Below are 19,263 nucleotides of genomic sequence, written 5' to 3' on the forward strand. Positions count from 1 at the left end.
AGGAGAGAAAGATATACTGAGCCAGCTCTCCTTTCCTGACTTCACTCTCCCCATGTAGAGAGTTAGTACAAATGGGGGCTACAGGGCTCTGAGTGGAGAGGATTTGCAACCCAGAAAGTAAATGTTGGAGAAAACTGCAAGAGAAAACACAAAAATATCTATCCTTAACATTATCTGCCCCCATATTCCTACTCCAAGCCAGCCATCAGCCATTTCGAGTGATGTCGTACAGAGTAAATCATTTGCCCTGGAGAGAGTTGCAGCTCCAGACATGAGCCGCCTTGTCTCTACCATCCCCAGGTTCATGAGGCCCTGTCATCTCTGCTTTGGCAGGAACCCCCTGATGTGTAAATAACTAGGATCATGCACACTATCATGGGGCAGGGTGGATTTTTAATTTGAAAGCCATCACTACTTGAAAAATAATGGCAAAGAATTGCCATTCCTGCTATTCCTATGGAGGGTGACCCCAGAGTTGAGAGGGAAAGCTCTTCCTTATGCCAGATTCCTGAAAGGTGCAGAAGAAAAGGCAGAGCTGGGGACAGAGGTGGTGCTCATCCACGAATGCTAAACCCACTGGGTGACACGGTGATGGGGAACCATGGTGGCTGGGTCGGACTAACAGGACCCACTGCTCAAGCTGGGCCTCACTGACAGAGAGACCCTGATAGTGAGGCCAGGCAGCCGCATCAGCCACCCCACGTGGAAGGACTCCTTTCAGCAGGTGGGGCATGGGGACCAGGCCTTCCAGACCCAACAACTAGTGCTCAGGGGCTGGAGAACCGAGGTGAAGGGCAACATGAGGAGCTCCTCAGCCACGGCCACAGTGTCAGCCTCAAGGACAAGTGACCCAGTTCTATCAGGCAAGGGTCTGAGATAGAGGGGGAGGGACAGTCACACTGGGAGGTCTAACCAGGCATAGGATGGGAGCCCTATCTGATCCTGACTCAGCAAACCACCTAGGAAGAAAAAGTTCTGATATCAGAGAAATTTGAATATGGACTCTGATACTGGATGATTATTAAAGAACTGTTGATTTTGTGTGTGATAAGGGCATCATGGTTATGTTAGGGAGCACGGATTCATTTACACTGTCCTTCTGGTCCCACTTGGGACTAACAGTGCGTTTCCATTAAACCCCAGAGGCCAGGACACAGGCTTTTTTTCCTTATGCTATGACTGAGCCCTGCTCCTGGTCTCTGAGCCTTGTGCAGCAGACCTGTGAGCTCAGCCCTGCCCACTCATGGCCAAACCTCAGCACAGGGCCTGGCATGTGGGATCCTGGCACTCAATGCCAACACCGTCCCTCTTAATTTTTTTTAATGTTTATTTATTTTTGAGAAAGAGAGTGGGGGAAGGGCAGAGAGAAAGAGGGAGACACAGAATCCAAAGCAGGCTCCAGGCTCTGCACTGTCAGCACAGAGCCCGGTATGGGGCTTGAACTCATGAACTGCAAGATCATGACCTGAGCTGAAGCTGGACACTTAACCGACTGAGCCACCCAGGTGCCCCCAACACCATCCCTCTTAGAGGCACAGGGCTCTCACCCAGACATAGGAGGCCTCAGCTAGACCTCCCAACATTTCCCAAGTATGTGCCAGGAACAAGAAGGGAGAGTCCTCAAGCAGCTCACATCTTGGTGGGGAAATAAGATAGCCACATAAATCAGGAACGTGGTCAACACCACGAAAGTGCACAAGCTGCATAGGAAAGTTAAAGGGGAGTACTACGATGATTTTGGGAGGGTGGTGACAGGTAAAGACACGCAGAAAGGGGCTTTGGGGCAGGTAGAAGACTGCCTCCAACACTGCACTTAAGGGCTGTGACTTTATTCCGGGCCCTGAAGAGCGCTATGGGGTACAAAACAAGGACCCAGCCTGATGGATGCTGTGCTGTAGGAAGAGCGTGGGACAGCAGGGACAAGGACAGCACAGAGACAAGGCAGGGGCGACAGGCAGGAAGCTGACACAACCCAGGGCAGGACCCATGGCTGGGCTGACCCAAGCAACTCTGTACGCCTCAGCGGTTACTTCTCATCGTAAATTAATAAACTGCCATTCTGGTTTATAAAAAGGCAGCAGCAGCTATGCTAACAGTCCAGAACAGAAGTAAAAAAAAAAATAATAATTTCCTAAACTAGGACAGGAGCAATGGGAGGGGCTAGGAGTGCCCTCCCTCTAGGGCCTCCTTTCCTCCCCTAGCAGTAGGGTGCCTCCACCCTGCACTCTCAGTACTTAATGACAGCAGGGACTGCTACTTACCTTTTACCCCCAAACCCAGGGATAGGGCCTGATATTTGGAACACTTTCCAATACTTGCTGGATAAATGAGATGGAATTGGCAAGAACTCAGCTAGTCCCAAAAATAAGTTGAAAAAAAATTATTTTAAGGTCATAGCAGGAAGACAGGAAGGAGATCCAGGTTCTAGTTCTGGATCTACTAAGTGGCTTTAAACCAATCATTTCACCTCTGTAAAAGGGAGCAATAAGAAAAGCCAGTTTGGGGCGGGAGGGGTGCCAACTAACACTGTCATTACTCAGGGAGCTGGAGGGAAGCTGGAAAACCTCCTCCCCACAGTCTCCTGCATGGGATGCCGTTCCTCCTCTCCAAAACCCCACACAAGCATTCTTCCTCACATACTATCAGATACAATGACGTGTGCAGGGCCCTCAGGCCCATCTTCTGGCTCCCCACGCCCACAATCAAACCCACCCTTTGATTTGGTATCTACAGCAAGACTGTAAGCCAGACGCAGTCCTGGGGCAGGATATTGCCTCTTATCGGCCACAGGATGATTCTTATCACCCACTCTAGAACCAATAGTCCTCAGAGCCCAGAACCATCACTTCAAGAGCCGCCCCAGCCTCCGTGGACATGGCTTGCTCAACTCACCTCAGAGCCCAGCCAGGTCCAGCTTCCCTCCTAGGCACAAACATCTCAGCTAGTGCCCCCTACTGCTGCAGGCTCCAGAGGCCTGTCACTGTCAGCTTGCCTCAGACTGGCCAGCGACTATGCTCACTTGGCAGAGGAAAAGCCATAAAAATGCCCAGAGACGAGTCTAACCACCCCAACAGCAGCAGGAAGTGTGTACAGCCAAAAGCACGAGGTAGGGGAAAAAGCACTGGGCTTGCAAGTCAGAGATCTGGCTGCCACTAACAAGTCATGTGACCTTGGACAAGTCATTTCACCTCCCGAGACGGCAGTCTCCACATCTGTAAAAATGGGGGTCACCTTGTCTGCCCACAGGGAAGAATGAAATGAGATGATGCCAGGAAAGCACTCTGAAAAGTAGGCCAAACCACACATAAAGATTTGGGTTCACTGTCTATCAAGGGCCTTTTATAAGCCGTCATCAGCCCCTAGGAGCAAGGTGGCCCAGGACCCCCCAGTGATGACTCTGTCCAGGAGGAAGGAGAGAACCAGCAAGATGACCTCTCTCAGACGGTCTTGGTCAGATGGGGGTTGGGGACTAGGAAGAAATTCTACTTAACCACACCCCCTCTCCAGTTTGATCCTAACCCCATATTCACCCAACATAGGAGTGTTGGGTCATAGAGGACAAAGCTAAGCAGTGTCTGTCCCCTCTGCCAGGGTCCCAGTTCAGACGCACCATAGGTGGAGATGACAAACATCCTGTGTGGGATGGTCAGTCTGAGCATAGGTAAAACCTGTGTGTGGAGAACACTGTATTTGTGCAGACAAACATTAAATGCATAGAATAACTTTGAAAAGTTACCCAAGAACTGGTAATACTCGTGCCTCTGAAGACAGGAGCTGGATGATTTAAGGTCAGGGCAAGGGAGATTTTTTCATGGCACACCTTCTGTACCTTCAGAATTTGAACCAAGTAAACTACTCAAAGAAATGATAATAATGGGGCACCTGGGTGCCTTAGTCAGTTAAGCATCGACAATTGATTTCGGTTCAGGTCATGATTTGTGAGATGAGCCCCACGGCAGGCACAGCGTGGAGCCCGCTTGGGATTCTCTCTCTCCCTCTCTCTCTCTGCCCCTCACCCACATGAGCACGTGTGGCCTCTCTCTCTCAAAATAAATAAACTTAAAAAAAAAAAAAACAAAATAAAACAAAATGTTAAATACTACCACTATATTAAAATAATAATAAATAAATAAATATAAAGTCAAGCTGTTTTGCTAAGAGATGCACGGAGGAAACTAAGATTGGCTCCCCTCTCCTGGCCCAGCCCCAGAACACTCACTTTCCCTTCAGGAAGGGAAGTCTCCCTCCCAAAAACTCACCCAGCCTCCATCACAGCCTCAGCTATCATTCAAGGACCTGCCTCCCCCAGAAAGCCACCCTGATCACTCCAACCCTGCTGAATTCACCCTTCTCCTGACCCCTTCCTTCTCTCACATGTGTGTATGCTGCTTTGTAGGTTAATTATCCTTCCTGGATAAGTCTTGTTTCAAAACATTTTTGCCCTTCTAGGGAAAGGGCTATACATTTCTTTCTCTTGTTTTCTCCAAAGCCCTGACCTAGGCACAGCGGTTGCCTAGTAATTGCTTCCTAAATATTGAACAAAAGAAAAAAAAAAGCAAACGACTGCATCACTGTGAGGCACTGGATGGCTCAGAGTGTTCTGTCACAGCAAAACAAGCACGTGATTCTTGAGAAAGGTCAGGAAGTCTTATATCTGGTGATGCTCCTAAGCTCTGCTCTACTGCACAAGCCAATGGGAGCAAATCTCTCCAGGGCTGGGGTGTCCAGGGCCAAGGCAGAGCTTCCCAGGCCTCCCCCAAGCTCCTGAGAGACCCTCTGGTGACACTGATATCCTCCCTCCCAAAGTCCCACACAACACCTCCAGCCCCTGAGACAGACATGACCGGATTTGGAGCTGCAGATCACACACGCCCCAATCAGCCAAGGCCTCACACAAGAGAAGCAGGCCATGCTTACAGAGCCCCAGAGATTGGCCCTGCGGAGGAGAGAGAAACCTTCAGGAGGACAGCAGCCGAACCCCCGTCCTATGCAGAACCAAATCATGAAAGAAATGGGGGAAAACTGAGGGGGACAGTATAGAGTGGTGATGAAGAGCACGGAATCTGAAGCTAGGGTGCCTGGGTGCAAATCCTGACCCTGCCATGTATGTGTGCCTTTAGAAAAGTCATTTCAGGGTGCCTGGGTGGCTTAGTTGGCTAAGCGTCCAACTTTGGCTCAGGTCATGATCTCACGGTTCATCAGTTCAAGCCCTGCATTGGGCTGTCAGCACAAGAGTCTTCAAATCCTCTATCTCCCTCTCTCTCTCTCTGCCCCTCCCCCGCTCATGTAAGCTCATGAGCTCTCTCAAAAATAAACATTAAAAAAATTTTTTTAAGCGAAAAAAAAAGAAGTTACTTCACCTCTCTGTGCCTCAGTTTCTCCATTTGTTAAACAGAGTAACAATACCTACACCTCAAGGGGCTCCTGTGAGCTACAGTAAGTCAAGCCCATAGGACAGTGGCAGCACAAAGAAATGGCTTAGTAAATGATATGCCTCCCTAACAAGGCAATAACAGCCCCCTGAAACAGACTGCTACATGCTGCCAAGGTGGACCTCACAGGTCTTCAGTGTTCATCTCTTCCTCAAGGAGGTGTCCCTGACCACAGCTGAGCCCAGCAGCTCTGTATGCTCCGAACATCTCCAGTGCTCCCTGGCAAGGCCTGAAAACACAGCACTTGCCTATGGCCCTTTCTCCAAAAATATGGGGTTCATCCTCCTAACAAAGCCATTACTTTCCCGGCATTCAGGCTGGGATATCCATGTCCTCCCCTCCTCTGAGCCCCTCCACCCCACCCAGTGTCCAGACACTCCAGAAAAGCCTGTGGATGAGACTGCTCCTCCAGGCCCATAGATAAGCCCCAAGGCCCCCTTCCCTATCCTAGCAGCAATGTCCTTCTCACACTAAAACCCCCTGGGATGCACACAGGGCCCCAAATGCCTTCTCTTCGTTGGCCCGAAATCCTACAGCTCTGCGGGCTGCCAGGGCCTAACAGAGACCAGCAGAGCCCCACCCCCCACTGGCGGCTGAGTAGCTGAGTCGGTGTCGTTCCCCTCCCCAGCCTCAGCTCCCTCTTAGAGCTCTGACATTGCAACTCCATGATCAAGGGCTGTGCTTCCCCTCCCCGCCACACCCCAACCCCTGGGTCAGCTGAAGGTTGAGGTGGCCCGTGACAAAGCCCTTCCCTTGCACAGCTCCTAGAAGTGCTGCCTCCTGGGAATGGAACCTGCGGAGTCCCTGCCGGCTTGCCCTTCACTAAGGAGAGGCCTGGGCCCAGGCCCACACCCAGGCCTCAGCCCAACCAACTGACCAACTGACCAACACTGGGCTGTCCAAGTGCAGCTCTTCTCACTGGCTGCCATCCTTCCTGAGGGAAGAAATAACCTAAGGGGTCCTTGGGCAGCTCACCAAGAGCAAAGCCGTTAGACCCTTCACTGGCAGCACAGCCAGCTATATAAAGGACCCACATTGTAGACTGATTTTTATCACTTGGCTGTGAAAAGGGCCAACGCTTCTTCATGACTACACAATTTTGCAGAGGACTGGCCCTGTACAAGGAAAAACATAGCAAACTGACTCGCAGAGAGCCCCGAGAGCTCCTATCATTGTGTTAATGATCTGTCCTGGCACAGGATAGGAAGGGCAGGGAAAATGTGGACAAGGCCAGGCTAGTCATTTAGCTTCGGCAAGAGCGTCGTGGCACCAGGGGAGCAACCATAACAAGTGCAGCCGGCGGCCCCCATCAGTGGAAAGGGAGAGCCCTCCGGTTGCCTGGAGTGGAGGAGCTGCTGAGTTATGCCTGTCCCCGGCTGGCTTCGGAGAGGAGAACAGGGCAGAGACGGGGTTCCCACCCAGGGCCAGATGCAGAGGGAAGGGGAAGCTGCTGTGCCAGCCAGGAGCCGCCCAGTCGGAAGGAGGAGTCACTTCCTACCCCTCCCCTCTGCCCCAGCACTGCTGCTCAAGCAACCCCAAATAAAAACTACCCGTAACTCAGGGAGTGGGAGCCAGACCCTACCCCTCCACCCCCCACAGCCAAAGCAGACTTCCCCAGCAGCTCCACAGGTCTGGGGTTGGAGCAGGAGACAAAACCAAGGACCCTCATGGCCTCAGCTACTTCCTGAGGAGCAGTCACATCTGGAAACTGGTGGAGAGAAGGCTGCGGGGTCACGGGCACAGGAATGCACAGGCTGTCTGGAGGCTAAGAGATGAATGGAAGCCCTCAAACACCAGCCCAACCGTAGGCCAGCAGGCTGCATTTTCCCTCAGGTGCATCTCGCAGTGCCCCCAACCCCACCACTCTCAAGGGATCTCAGGTCTCCATGCCCAGCCAGGCAGAATACTGTAGTCTCAAACCTAAGCGGTCCTGGGCCACAGGCCTCCACAAGGCCCTCCATAAAATCAGTGGCACGGGTCTGACCAGATGCAACAGAACCTATCAGGGTGCCACAGTTAACAGCCTTGCCGTGGTCCCAACAGTTCTATGCTTTGGGATAAAAAAAACCAAACCGGTCCCGACCCAAATTAAACCCAGACTCAGCCTTCCCAAGGGGCCAGGCTCTAACCATGAATCTAATAGGCCCAGGATGGGTGGGGAAGGGTTCTTTACAGCAGGGACTCTTTTACTCCACACACAGCACCCACTGGAGAGTAGTACCAGGAAGGGTACAGAGATAAAAACCAGAGAGGAAATAGTGGAGAAACATCTCAGGATTTTCAGACTTGTGATGATGCATATATGGCTTTACTGGGGGGAGATAGCTATAATCAGTTTCCTCCTATATTACGTTAAATTATGTTTTGAGGACTTCCTCTTCAATTATTTGGAAGCCCCCAGTGAAATCCCTCACCTCAAAGAGCACCCCTTGACAAAGGAGCTTCAGGAGCCGTGAAGGCACCTCGCACCAGTCACCATCATCACCATCATCCCACAAGGCAGGGTCCTCAGCGTAACCACAACACCCATACTTTGAAGCCTTGCTCTAGGTCTGCAACTATACCAAAGCTTTTATAGACACTGTCTTATTTAACGTTGCGATTCCATAATTATTATTCTGACCTTTGCAGAAATGAGGAGACGGGTTAAGAAACTCGCCTGCTAGGAAGTCACAGAACTAGGAGTGAAACCCCAGTCTCCAGGTTTTTAAACACTGGGCTGTCCAGCCTCCCCGACAGGGCAGGGGCAGCTCCAGCCCAGGCTGCTGGGGGGTGCTACAAGCTGATCCGAGCCGGGCTACAGCACTGCAAGAGGCCTCCCAAGCCCAGCCCTAGTTCTCAAACCTGGAGAAGCAAAGAGAATGAAGGACTGCAAGGGGTCAGCCTATTTCATCAGGCACTCTCATACTCCTGGATGCACTCTGCCACCCACGGTCCTAGGGTTTTCCCAGGCTCAGGCTCTTCTAAGTTCTGTATTGTTTCCCCTCATCACATGAGAAGTTTTTTACAGGGCAGGGACATCACCCAGACACTGTTACCAACAACCTCCCTCCACTATCATTGCTTTTCACTGACCAGCAACCACATCTAGATGCTTTACCTGCACTCTCATTTCATGCTTCACATCAATCTTGTAATAGCCCCATTGGATGGATGAGAAAACTGAGGCACCAAGAGTTTATCTGACTTGCCACAAGGTGGCAAGTTTGAGACTAGAATCTGTTTCTTGCAACTCCACAGCCCCATCATCATAACCATGAGGCTGCCCTTCCCCAGTCAGGTTCTGTCTTGGTGACACAGGCCTGCTATCTACCTTCCACGAGACCACCACAACTGACTGGCTCCTGGGGTTAGAGTGGATGGTGTTCTCCACCATTATTCAAAGCTGAGGAGGCTACACCCTGGTCCTCTCCATCTTGCCCTCTCCCCACTGGGAAATGTGCAGACTCACTGTCTTAACAGCTCACGCCAGGGTGCTCCCAGGATATGCAACCAGGAGTGGCCATTAAAGTCAGAGGTGGGAGGTGGGGACCAGAGTTGGGAACAGCAGCTCTCACCCTCTGTCAGTAGGCATGCTGTTAGGTCCAGCTTACCGGAAGATCAGGCAGATTTCACAGACTTTTCCTCGTCCCACCAGGAGGGCCCCTCTCCTTTCTGCCCCCTCCAGGTTCTATAAATAACCCAGGTCAATGCAACAGAGGAAAAGCAGCTGGTAGGTGCGGAAAGATCCTGGTGAGAAAGAGGACTTCTATAAAATAAACTAAAGCTCCCTTCAGATCAAGGGGTGGCAAGTCAAATTCACCAAGAGGGACTGTCCTTGGCTGCAAACAGGCAGGCCCACCTGGGCGTACAAGCACAGACAGCTCAGGAAGAACCAAAGACCACGAAGAAATCAAGAGCAGAAATTGAAAAAGATCAAAGCTCCCCCCACCCCAAGTCACGGACTTCACAGAGGCCTCTCCCCACAAGCCTAGAGACTTTCTGTCTCCCCCTGTATACCAGGGGTATCATGTACTAGTCTGGTCAGATTAGCTGAGTGGTGGAGGCTGAAGGACCAGGAAAGAAAGGGGTGGAGTGAATTTGGGGACAGAAGCCTCTTCAGGAAAAGAAAGGGCTAAGAGATCCAGAGGAGAGCTTTCTGCCCCACCCCCACAGCCTCCCTCAGCCAGAAAGGAAGGAGAGGACAGAAAAGCGGAGGAAAAAAACAAAACAAGGGCCAAACTATACCACATGATTCCACACCCAGCAACCAAACAGCAGCAACTCAGAGAAAAGGAGAGGAGAAGGCCAGGGGAGGGGGGAGGTGGAGTCAGGTCACAGCCCTGCCCTGAACCTGCCCTATGCTACCCAGCTTCCCATTCCAGGCCACAGAGCCATGAAGGCCCTTTCCTCCACACGTTTTGAAAAACATTCAAGGTCAGATCCTTTCTAACCAAATCCTGCTCTCATATGGGTCTGCACCTGCTCCAACAAGGTTTCCTAGATTTACTCAGTTAGATGCCATTCCAGGTGGGCAAACCTTTTCAGCACCTGTCCCCACCTAGGGCACACCCCTGCCCCCATCCCTTTACCCTCCTCATCCAGGGTCCCTGGGGTCCAGGGGAGGTGTCACCCCAGTTAACCCCTTGAATGATCCACAGCAGGTGCTCAGCCCTAGGGACTGGCTTTCAGATCCTGCCCAAGTCCAAACAGGAAATGGGGCTCCAAGTCTGAAGCCTTGATCTTAACACAGGGAAGGTTAAACACTGCCAAAATAAATGATTAAAAAACACACAGGCCCTTCTAGGTGGAAGTGGCTGGGAGATGATCTCCTGCTGTGCACTAACTGTGACGCTGCCTTCACCTCAAGCAGGACAGGCAGGACACTTGAAGGCTGCCTGAAGGGTTTCCTTCCTTTAATTAAGAGGTTCTCCTGTTTTCAGAACAGGGACACAGAGGGGCAGGGTTCCAGAGGCCATCCAAATACCAGGCAAGAAGCAGATGCCCTCTGCATTTTCCAGATTTGGTGGGGCATCTCAGGTCAATCTAGCCGTCAAGTAGAACACTGCACCTTTCCTCCCCCCACAGGTCGAGGCCGTGGGCCTCTCCACTACCCTGCGGGCCTGGCTTGGGGCAAGCGCCTGCAGTGCCCCTCCCCTTCCAGGAAAGGGAGACAGGCCCAGAGGCCCTAAGAATGGCCCCAAGATTTTCCTTCTTGAGGTTCCCATGGTGCAAGGGCCTCTGGATCCCACTCCGAACTTTACCGGGCAATCTACTCCTAAGACTAGGCCACCAATCATACCTCCCCTCTAGGCTACCCAAGGACACACCAGCAGCCAAACATTGAACGTCGCAAGGAAGGGGATCGATCGGAAGGGGACCCAAAATGCAAAGAGGCGGTTTATGCCCTTGAGCGCGCGGCAAAGGGCGCACAGCCCTGGCCGAGGTTCGGGGTCCCGCTCCCAGCCCCGCCCAGCGAGGCCTTTAACCGTTTCCGCGCTCTCGGCGCCCCTCACTCACTGCGTGTGCTGGGCGCGGCCTGCGCCGAAGACCTCGTCCAGCGCCACCGTGGCCTGGCCCAGGAACTTGTCGACGCCGATGAGGGAGCGGTGCATGGTGGTGAGCACCAGCTCACAGGCGGCAGCGGAGCCCGCGGCCCACGGCGCCGGGCCCGCGTCGGCCTCCTGCGCCCGCAGCAGGCCGTCCAGGGCACCAGGCGGCAGCTCGAAGGAGCACTCCTCGCGCCACTCCGGGCAGCCCGGCGTCTTCTCCACCACCGACGTGCTGTACTTCTCACGGCCCACCTGGATCACCGTGTACGCGTCGCTAGTACTGCCCGCTCCCGAGCTCTTGCCCCGCAGCCCGCGGGCCCGCAGCACAGTCACCTGGACGTGCGTGGGTAGCCAGCGGGAGGGCCCAGCCGCCGGCTCGGCGTCCCGCACCAGGGCCATGGCGGGGCAGGCGACAGCGGACGAGGGCCGGCAAAAGCGGGAGCAGACACGGAGACCGTGAGAGGAACCAGGCAGCGGGCGGAGGGCGGTCAGGAGCCGGCTCCGAGCGCCGCCGCCGCCACCACCGGGCCGCCGCAGCTGCGGGCTGGGCTGGGCCGAGCCGGCAGCCGCCTCCCCGCCTCCCCGGCCGCCGGCCGCGCCACGACGTCAGCGCCCCGCCTCTCGCCCTGCCCCGCCCCGCGACCCAGACCCGCGCGGCGGTGCGGCAGTGCAGCGGGGGCACTGGCTGTCGCGCCCCGGCGCTGGCCTCCGCATACCCGACCGGAGCTGGAGGGGCCGACGGGGACCAAGGGGTGGGGCGTGCGGCCACTGCAGAGGGGTGGGCGGGGCTCCGGCATTGGCCCCGCCCCGGCCTGGGGGCACCCGCGGAACCCCGCCTCGCTTGCGGGAGCGCGGCACCCTCTGCCCGGTATGAAAAGCCCGCTCCGCGTCTCCCGGCCAATCCCAAATCTTTCTTCAAGATGTCCCTGCTCCGAAAGCCCTGCCCTGCAACTGCCCCGGCCCGCCCCTCCTGGAATGGCCATCCTCTTGGCGCGGGCAAGTGGGGGTGGGGCGGGACCCCGCTGCCCCCTCCGTCTCGAGCCGCGCTCCAACCCTCCTCCAGCCGGTCCCTGCCAGGGAAGATGCTGCGTGAAACCAGAAGTGAGTCTCGCTCTGGCACGTGACTGGCCCGCGACAGCGAGCTGGAAGCCGGAGAGCTGCCCCGGCTTCGGACCTCCGCGCGCTTCGGGACCTACTGATGAAACGAGACCGCGCCGCGGAAGGCGGGAGAGCTGGGCTCGCCCTTAGCGGACACTGCGGTGGAGAGCAGCGTGATGAATAAATAAGTAACGACATCAATATTTCAGCTGGAGCTCCTGCGTCACTGGTTGACGGAAATTATAGGCTCTAATGGGAGTTTTAAACAATTATTTCCACCCATTAAGTGCCTACTACGTGCCTGTGTGTAAAGCCCAGGGGTATGATTTGAATGCTTGGCTTATTATTAATAATGATAACAGTGGTTAGTAATTATAGATGCTGCATTTCGGCCAGTGCCTGTCCATGTACTTTATATGCATTACCTCATTTTATCCTCAGAGCAACCTTCTGGATGAGTATGAGTTTTATTCCTATTTTCTAGAAGGTAAAATTTCAGCTTAGAGAGGCTAAACTGCCCACGATCCATAACTGGCAAAGGTGGAATTTGAATCCACACAGATGACCCCACAGCCTGTACTTTTTAAAATCCTACTTTTTAAATAAAATGTAACACATACACCTAAAGAAAATCAAATAGGACAGAAGCGCTTATGACGAAAAGCGAAAGATTCCCTCTCCACGGCTGGATCCAAAGAAAACTCACTTACAGCCATTTGTGTTTTCAAGCCTGGTGGGTACCTCCATCTCTCTACATAAAATGCTTACATAGATGGATTTATCAGGGCCATTATCTATTGTCTTCCTGCTGTGACAGATAATGTATCTCACAACCATTTCCCTCCCTCAATCTTATGTGATAACCTATTTTTAGTTCCTCTGGCTGGCTACTTTTATGGTGGAAACCTGTATTTCTTCTTGGGAAGACTCTCCACAGTACCCCTTGACATCCTGTGCTATGAGAGAAGGATGCCAAAATCCCAACTCTGCCGGCCATGTTCTCCACCACAATATGGATACAGAGAACCAGTACACCAGGCACTGGGGATCCATGGGAACACACACACCACAGGCCTGATCCTGACAGCCTGCCACCTTATCCCTGCATTCTGAAGACTGGGGTGGAGGAGTCCTGGGCACTGAGCCCCATGGTCCAACATCCCTGTGGATAGCACCTATCTTTGAAGCAGCCAGATCTGCCTGTGGGTCTTGGCTTTCTGCCACTTCACGGCAATAAGATCTGAAGATTAAACCAGCTCTCTAACCTCTATCAGCCTCATTTACTCATCTAGAAAATGAGGATAATGATGCCTACTTCAAGCAGTTGCTGAGAAGATTGCGTGAGAAAATATTGTGAAAGATTTTAATGCAGTGGAGACCATCACAGATGATCTCAAGGCATCTGAAAATCATATACAGCTTTTCTTCTGATTATAAACATAACTTGGAAAATGCAGAAGAAAATAAAGGAAATACAAATAGGTCATAATCTCCCCACCCAGAAATAAACATTGTTAACCATTTGTTGTGTTTCTATCCAAGCTTTTCTCTACACTCTGTTGTTGATGTGTTTGCATTATGCCTGTAGGCAGCTGTAGTGTAGCTTTGGAGTGGGCGTTGGAGCCCTGGTTCTACCATTTACTTTACATGTATTATCTCATTTACCCCTGAAGACACCGTTTAAGGCAGGTGCTGTTGCCACCTTCGTTTTCACTGATGAAGAAACCAAAGCGGAGAGAGAGCTTGGGTAATTTTCTCCAAGTTTCTAACTGGAAAATTGCAGAGAATGGGCTTGAACTCAGGTCTGAGGGACTACTGCCTGTGGCACTCTGCTCTCACACTAGCTTGTTGGTCATATAAGCACTACATAATTCGGAGTTGATAAAGCAGGAAGTGTTGTCATACCCATTTTACAGATGAAGAAATTGAGGTATAAAAACGTTAAGAGACTTAACCAAGGTTGCACTCAGGACGAAGCCCCAACTTTAAGAATGGATTCCCCAAGGGCTTTGCAAATGAAGACATCTTTACCAAACTGCAACTAACATACATTAGTCACCCTTCTTTAATGGTTCTGTTTAACCTGTTTCCTCGTTCTCTAACACAACTAGACTGCCTCCCTCCCCCCCCCCCCTGCCCCCATGGAGTAGCAAGGCTGCAGGAAAGGACAAAACAGAACTCAGATGGACTACTCCCTCTCTCCTTCCTCCTGCCCTGGCCCACGCAGTTTGGCAAGCTCAGGCTTCCTGTTGGCCTGGGACTGCAGCTATAGGAGGGCAGTGAAGCCAGGCAGGGCTCCCCTGCAGGTCACTTGGCCCTAGGAGGAAAGGGCCGGGTCTTTTAGCTATCTGTGGGTGAGAAAAGAGCAGAAACTCTGAAGACACTGAGGTCTTGACCACCTAGAGATATGTGTCCTCCTCCACAAAATGAGGCCACCAACATCCCCATCCCCTGCAGCCTGCCATGAGGGTTAGACCAAGGACCCTCTGGCTTCCCCTACCTCCCCTGGGGCCGGGTGTGCTCATGCCTTCCTGGGCCTCTCTAGTCCGTTAGGGGATAGTTCTTGCTATAAAAAAGTGGTCCTTTGTGTAATTTCAACTTGTTGCTTCGTTCTGCAATACCATAAAAGCCCATTCACCCTTCCACATAGGTACTTCAAATATCTTTGCCTGGCTCTTCAGTCTACATTTCCCCTTGTTCTTCACCTCCCCTTTCCCGCATCTGTTTTCTAGGCCCCTCACCATAGTAGAGTCACACAGCCCAGGTTCAAATTCTAGTGCCACCAGTCAGTGGCATTATAAGCTTGAGAAAGTTACTAAACCCCACTGAGTCTCAGTTTCCACATCTATTAAATGAGCCTAATAATAGAAGTCACCTCAAAGGGTTAATAAGAGAGCCATCTTAACACACACTAAGCAGTGATAAGTATTATCATCTTAGAAATCTTTGCTGAAAGCAAACGTTTGTATTTCCTTGTTTCATTTGCATTTCTTCGATTGCCAATGAGATTGAACTTTATTTTTCATTATTAGTCATTTATATTTCCTCTTTTACTGAGTTGTCTATTCTCTGAATTATCTATTTTCCATGCTCATTTTTCTTTGAAGCCTTAATTTCTTATTAATTTATGTTAGCACTTTATTAAGAATAACACTTTGTCTTTCATATATTTTGCAAATCAGTTTGACCAAAGAGGTTATGTTGTCAAATCCTTGAATTTCTTCCATTGTCTCAAGGTTAAGTTCTTCCACACTCACAGGTCCAATAATATCCACTCATATTTTTTCTAGCTTTTAAGTTGTTTGGCTTTTTCTTTGTTCTTTCATCATCTTTAAATTCTTCTATATACTATTTTAGTGAAAGGTTTGGAAATCTAACTCTCTCTCCCCCAACAGCCGTCCGTACTTCCCAGTACTTATTGCAAAACACTATCCCCTTGCCATTGGTTTTCTAGTATACATTCTTATATATACTGTAGACAGAGCCTGGACTTTGTTTTCTATTCTGCTGAGGTTTCTATCTTGTTGCCAGTGCAATTCTGTTTTAATTATTGTTGCCTTTTTAAAGCCTTACTACAACAGAAGAGCAAATCTTCACTCATTTCTTTTTTTCAAAGATTTTATTGCTATTCTCGCCTGTGTATTCATCCACATAAGCACTAATTCTTTTTGGAATTGTAAGAGAAATTGTTATGAGAAAAATTAGTATCATTACAAGCAATAGCTATTTAAAATCATGGTATACTCTCTAAAATTTGGAGTAAGACAAGGATGTCCTCTCTCCACTTCTATTCAACATTGTGCTGGAGGTTCAAGCGAGGGCAATTTGGCAAGAAAAATAAATAAAAGTAATCCAGATTGGAAAGGAAGGGTAAAATTATCTCTGTTTGCAGATGACGTGATCTTATAAATAGAAAATCCAAAGGAATCCACTAAGAGACTATTAGAACTAACAAATGGGTTCAGCAAGGTTACGGGATACAGGTTCAAAATACTAAAATCAATTGTATTTCTGCACACTAGTAATAAACAATTGAAAAGAAAAATGAAAAACAATTCCATTTGTAAAAGCATCAAAAAATAAAATATAGGGTTGCCTGGGTGGCTTAGTCGGTTGAGCATCCAACTTTGGCTCAGGTCATGATCTCGCCATTCATGGGTCTGAGCCCCGCATTGGGCTCTGTGCTGACAGCTCAGACCCTGGAGCCTGCTTTGGATTCTGTGTCTCCCTCTCTCTCTGTCCCTCCCCTGCTCCCACTCTATTTTTCTTTCTCTCAAAAATGAATAAACATTAAAAAAAATTTTTTTAAGAAGTTGTTATGGTCAATGTCATTTAGAAAAACCTTCAAAAAATTAAACAAAATACCAAGAAATGAACTTAATGAAGTATAAAAGTTGTACACTGGAAACTACAAAACATCACTGAAAGAAATTAACAAAGACCTAAATAAATGGAAAGATGTTCCATGTTCTTGGATAGAAGACAATATTAAGATGGCAATACTCCTCAAATTGATCTATAGACTCAACACATTTTCCAACAAAATCCTGTTATTTTTGCAGAAATTGACAAGCTGGTCTTTAAAATCATGGAAATGGGAGGGACCCGGAAGAGCCAAATAAATCTTGAAAAAGGACAAATTTAGGGGACTCCTACTTCCCAACTTCAAAACTTATCTACAAATCAGGACAGTATGGTACTGGCATAAGGATAGACATATAGATCAGTGGAAGAATTGAGAATCCAGAAAGAAACCCATATATTTATGGCCAATTGATTTTTCAACAGAGGTGCCAAGAGCATTCAGTGAACCTTTTCAACAAATGTGTTGGGACAGCTAGATATTCACATGCAAAAGAATTAATTGTACCTCTTCCTTACACCATACACAAAAATTAACTCAAAATAGATCATAGACTAAATGGAAGTGCTAAAACAATAAAACTCTCAGATGAAAAGGGAGTAAATCTTCATGACTTGGATTAGGCAAAGCTTTCTTAGAACACCAAAAGCACAAGCAACTGAAGAAAAAATAGATAAACTAGCCTTCATCAAAGCTAAAGTTTTTGTGCTTCAAAGAACACCCTTAAGAAAGTGAAAAGACAACTTGCAGGATGGGAGAAAATATTTGTAAATCATACATCTGATAAGAGACTGGTATGCAGAATATATAAAGAACTCTTACAATTCAACAATAGAAAGATAATCCAACTCTAAAAGGGGCAAATGAGAGGGGCCTGGGTGGCTCAGTCGATTGAGCGTCCAACTTTGGCTCAGGTCATGATCTCGCAGTCCGTGGGTTCGAGCCCCATATAGAGCCTGATTGCCTGGAACCTGCTTCAGATTCTGTCTTTCTCTCTCTCTCTCTGCCCCTCCCCCACTCAAGTTATCTCTCTCTCTCTTTCTCTCTCTCTCAAAAATAAACATTTAAAAAAATCATTTTAAAAACATTTTTTCAAATGATTTGAATAGATATTCCCTAAAGAAGATAGACAAATGGCCAATATGCACATGAAAAGAAATAAAAAACATTAGTCATTAGGAAATGTAAATCAAAACCACAATGAGACACCACCTGAAACCCACTGGGTGTGGAAATATTGAAGCCCTCATTCATACATTGCTGGTGGGAATGTAAAAGGGTGCAGCCGCTTTTCAAAACAGTTTGGCAGTTCCTCAAATTGTTAAATATGGCAGTTACCATATGACCCAGCAATTTCATTGGAATAGAAATATACAGAAATATATCCAAAAGAAATGAAAACATGTGTCTACATAAAAACTTGTGCATGAATATTGATTCCCAGATTCCCACCCTAAAACCTACAAACTAATCACCACCTACATTTCTCCCATCTCAGAGGAAGAGGTATTCCTATGTGCTTAATTTCCCTCTCTTTGCTTTGGGGCACTCCAGGTTTCCATCTCCTCCTTCATTTTGGTATTTCTCATCCACTGGCTCCTTCCTGTCATAATATGAATGTGTTCAAGTCCCTCCCAAGAAAAACAGAGAAAACATCAAGCTGCTTCTCGCTGTCAGCCTACACCATGTCCTGCTTTCCATCAGATTTGCTGAAGATGATTTATCCTCCTAGTCCTTATCCCCTTCCCCAGTCACACCCCAAACCACTGCAGCCTGGGCTCTCCATGCCCCCACCCACTCATAATTGTAAAACCCCAAGGCCTTTCTTCAGTCTTTATCTTACTTGACCTCTCTTTGGCATTGAGTAGTTAACCACTGCCTTCTCCAAACTCCTTCAACTCCACTCTCTGCCTCAGACTCCATTCTTCCACACTTTTGCTCCTGCCTATCCCTCGACCCACTATCTCTGGGTCTCCTTCAAGGGCTTCTCTTCCCCCATTTCTTAACATTGGTTTATTTCTGAGCCCTCTCCTCATTTCACTCATCAGATTCTCCCTGGAGATTCACCCTTATATACGTGGTTTGATCCACCCTGTATATGTTCCCAATTCCCACAGGTCTGCTTCCAGCTGTCTTCTTTCCTGAACCCCAGATCCACACTTACAACTGCGAAGCCACATCCGTGGATGCTTCAAACTCAACAGGTTCTTAGGAGTTTGCTAAGGCTGCCATAACAAAATACCACTGACTGGGTGGCTCAAACCACACAAATTTATTTTTTCACAGTTCTGGAGGCTAGAAGTCCAAGATCAAGGTGCTGTTAAGTTGGTTTCTTCTGAGGCCTCTCTTCTTGCCTTGCAGGTGGCCGTCTTCTTGCTGAATTCTCACATGACTGTCCCTTGGTCTCTGTGTTGTCTGTGCCCTAAACTTCTGTTCTTTTTTTTTTAAGTTTATTTATTTTGAGAGAAAGACAGTGAGCACAAGTGGGAGAGGGGCAGAGAGAGAGAGAGAGAGAATCCCAAGCAAGCTCTGCACTGACAGTATAGGCTTGATGTGGGGCTCGAACGCAGGAACCATTAGATAATGACCTGAGCTGAAATGGGACACTTAACCGACTGAGCCACTCAGATGTCCATAATCTTTTATTCTTATAAAGAACATCAGTCACTTTGGCCTATGGAGGATGGACCTATCCATATGCTTGCATTTTACCTTATTTACCTATGTAAGGCCCTATCTCCAAATACAATCTGAGGTACTGGGAATAAGGTTTTCAACATAGGAATTTGTGAGGAACACAATTCCGCCCACAACAAAGTTAAAAGCTGCGCTCACCGAG

General features: G+C 49.4%; 1 protein-coding gene across 3 annotated transcripts in view; it reads right to left on the reverse strand.

The window, feature by feature from the left end:
* The window catches only part of RAB11FIP5 (RAB11 family interacting protein 5), a 37,416-nt gene extending 25,890 nt beyond the window's left edge, over nucleotides 1–11,526 (reverse strand). For all 3 annotated transcript variants that reach the window (XM_042932695.1, XM_042932693.1, XM_042932692.1), the window contains exon 1: nucleotides 10,932–11,526. In XM_042932695.1, the coding sequence (XP_042788629.1) occupies nucleotides 10,932–11,362 (431 nt within the window). In that variant the 5' untranslated portion in view covers nucleotides 11,363–11,526. The remainder of the gene's footprint in view (nucleotides 1–10,931) is intronic.
* Between the last annotated feature and the right edge of the window lie 7,737 nt (nucleotides 11,527–19,263).

The sequence above is a fragment of the Panthera leo genome, chromosome A3, assembly GCF_018350215.1.
Source record: "Panthera leo isolate Ple1 chromosome A3, P.leo_Ple1_pat1.1, whole genome shotgun sequence".
Lineage (NCBI taxonomy): Eukaryota > Metazoa > Chordata > Mammalia > Carnivora > Felidae > Panthera > Panthera leo.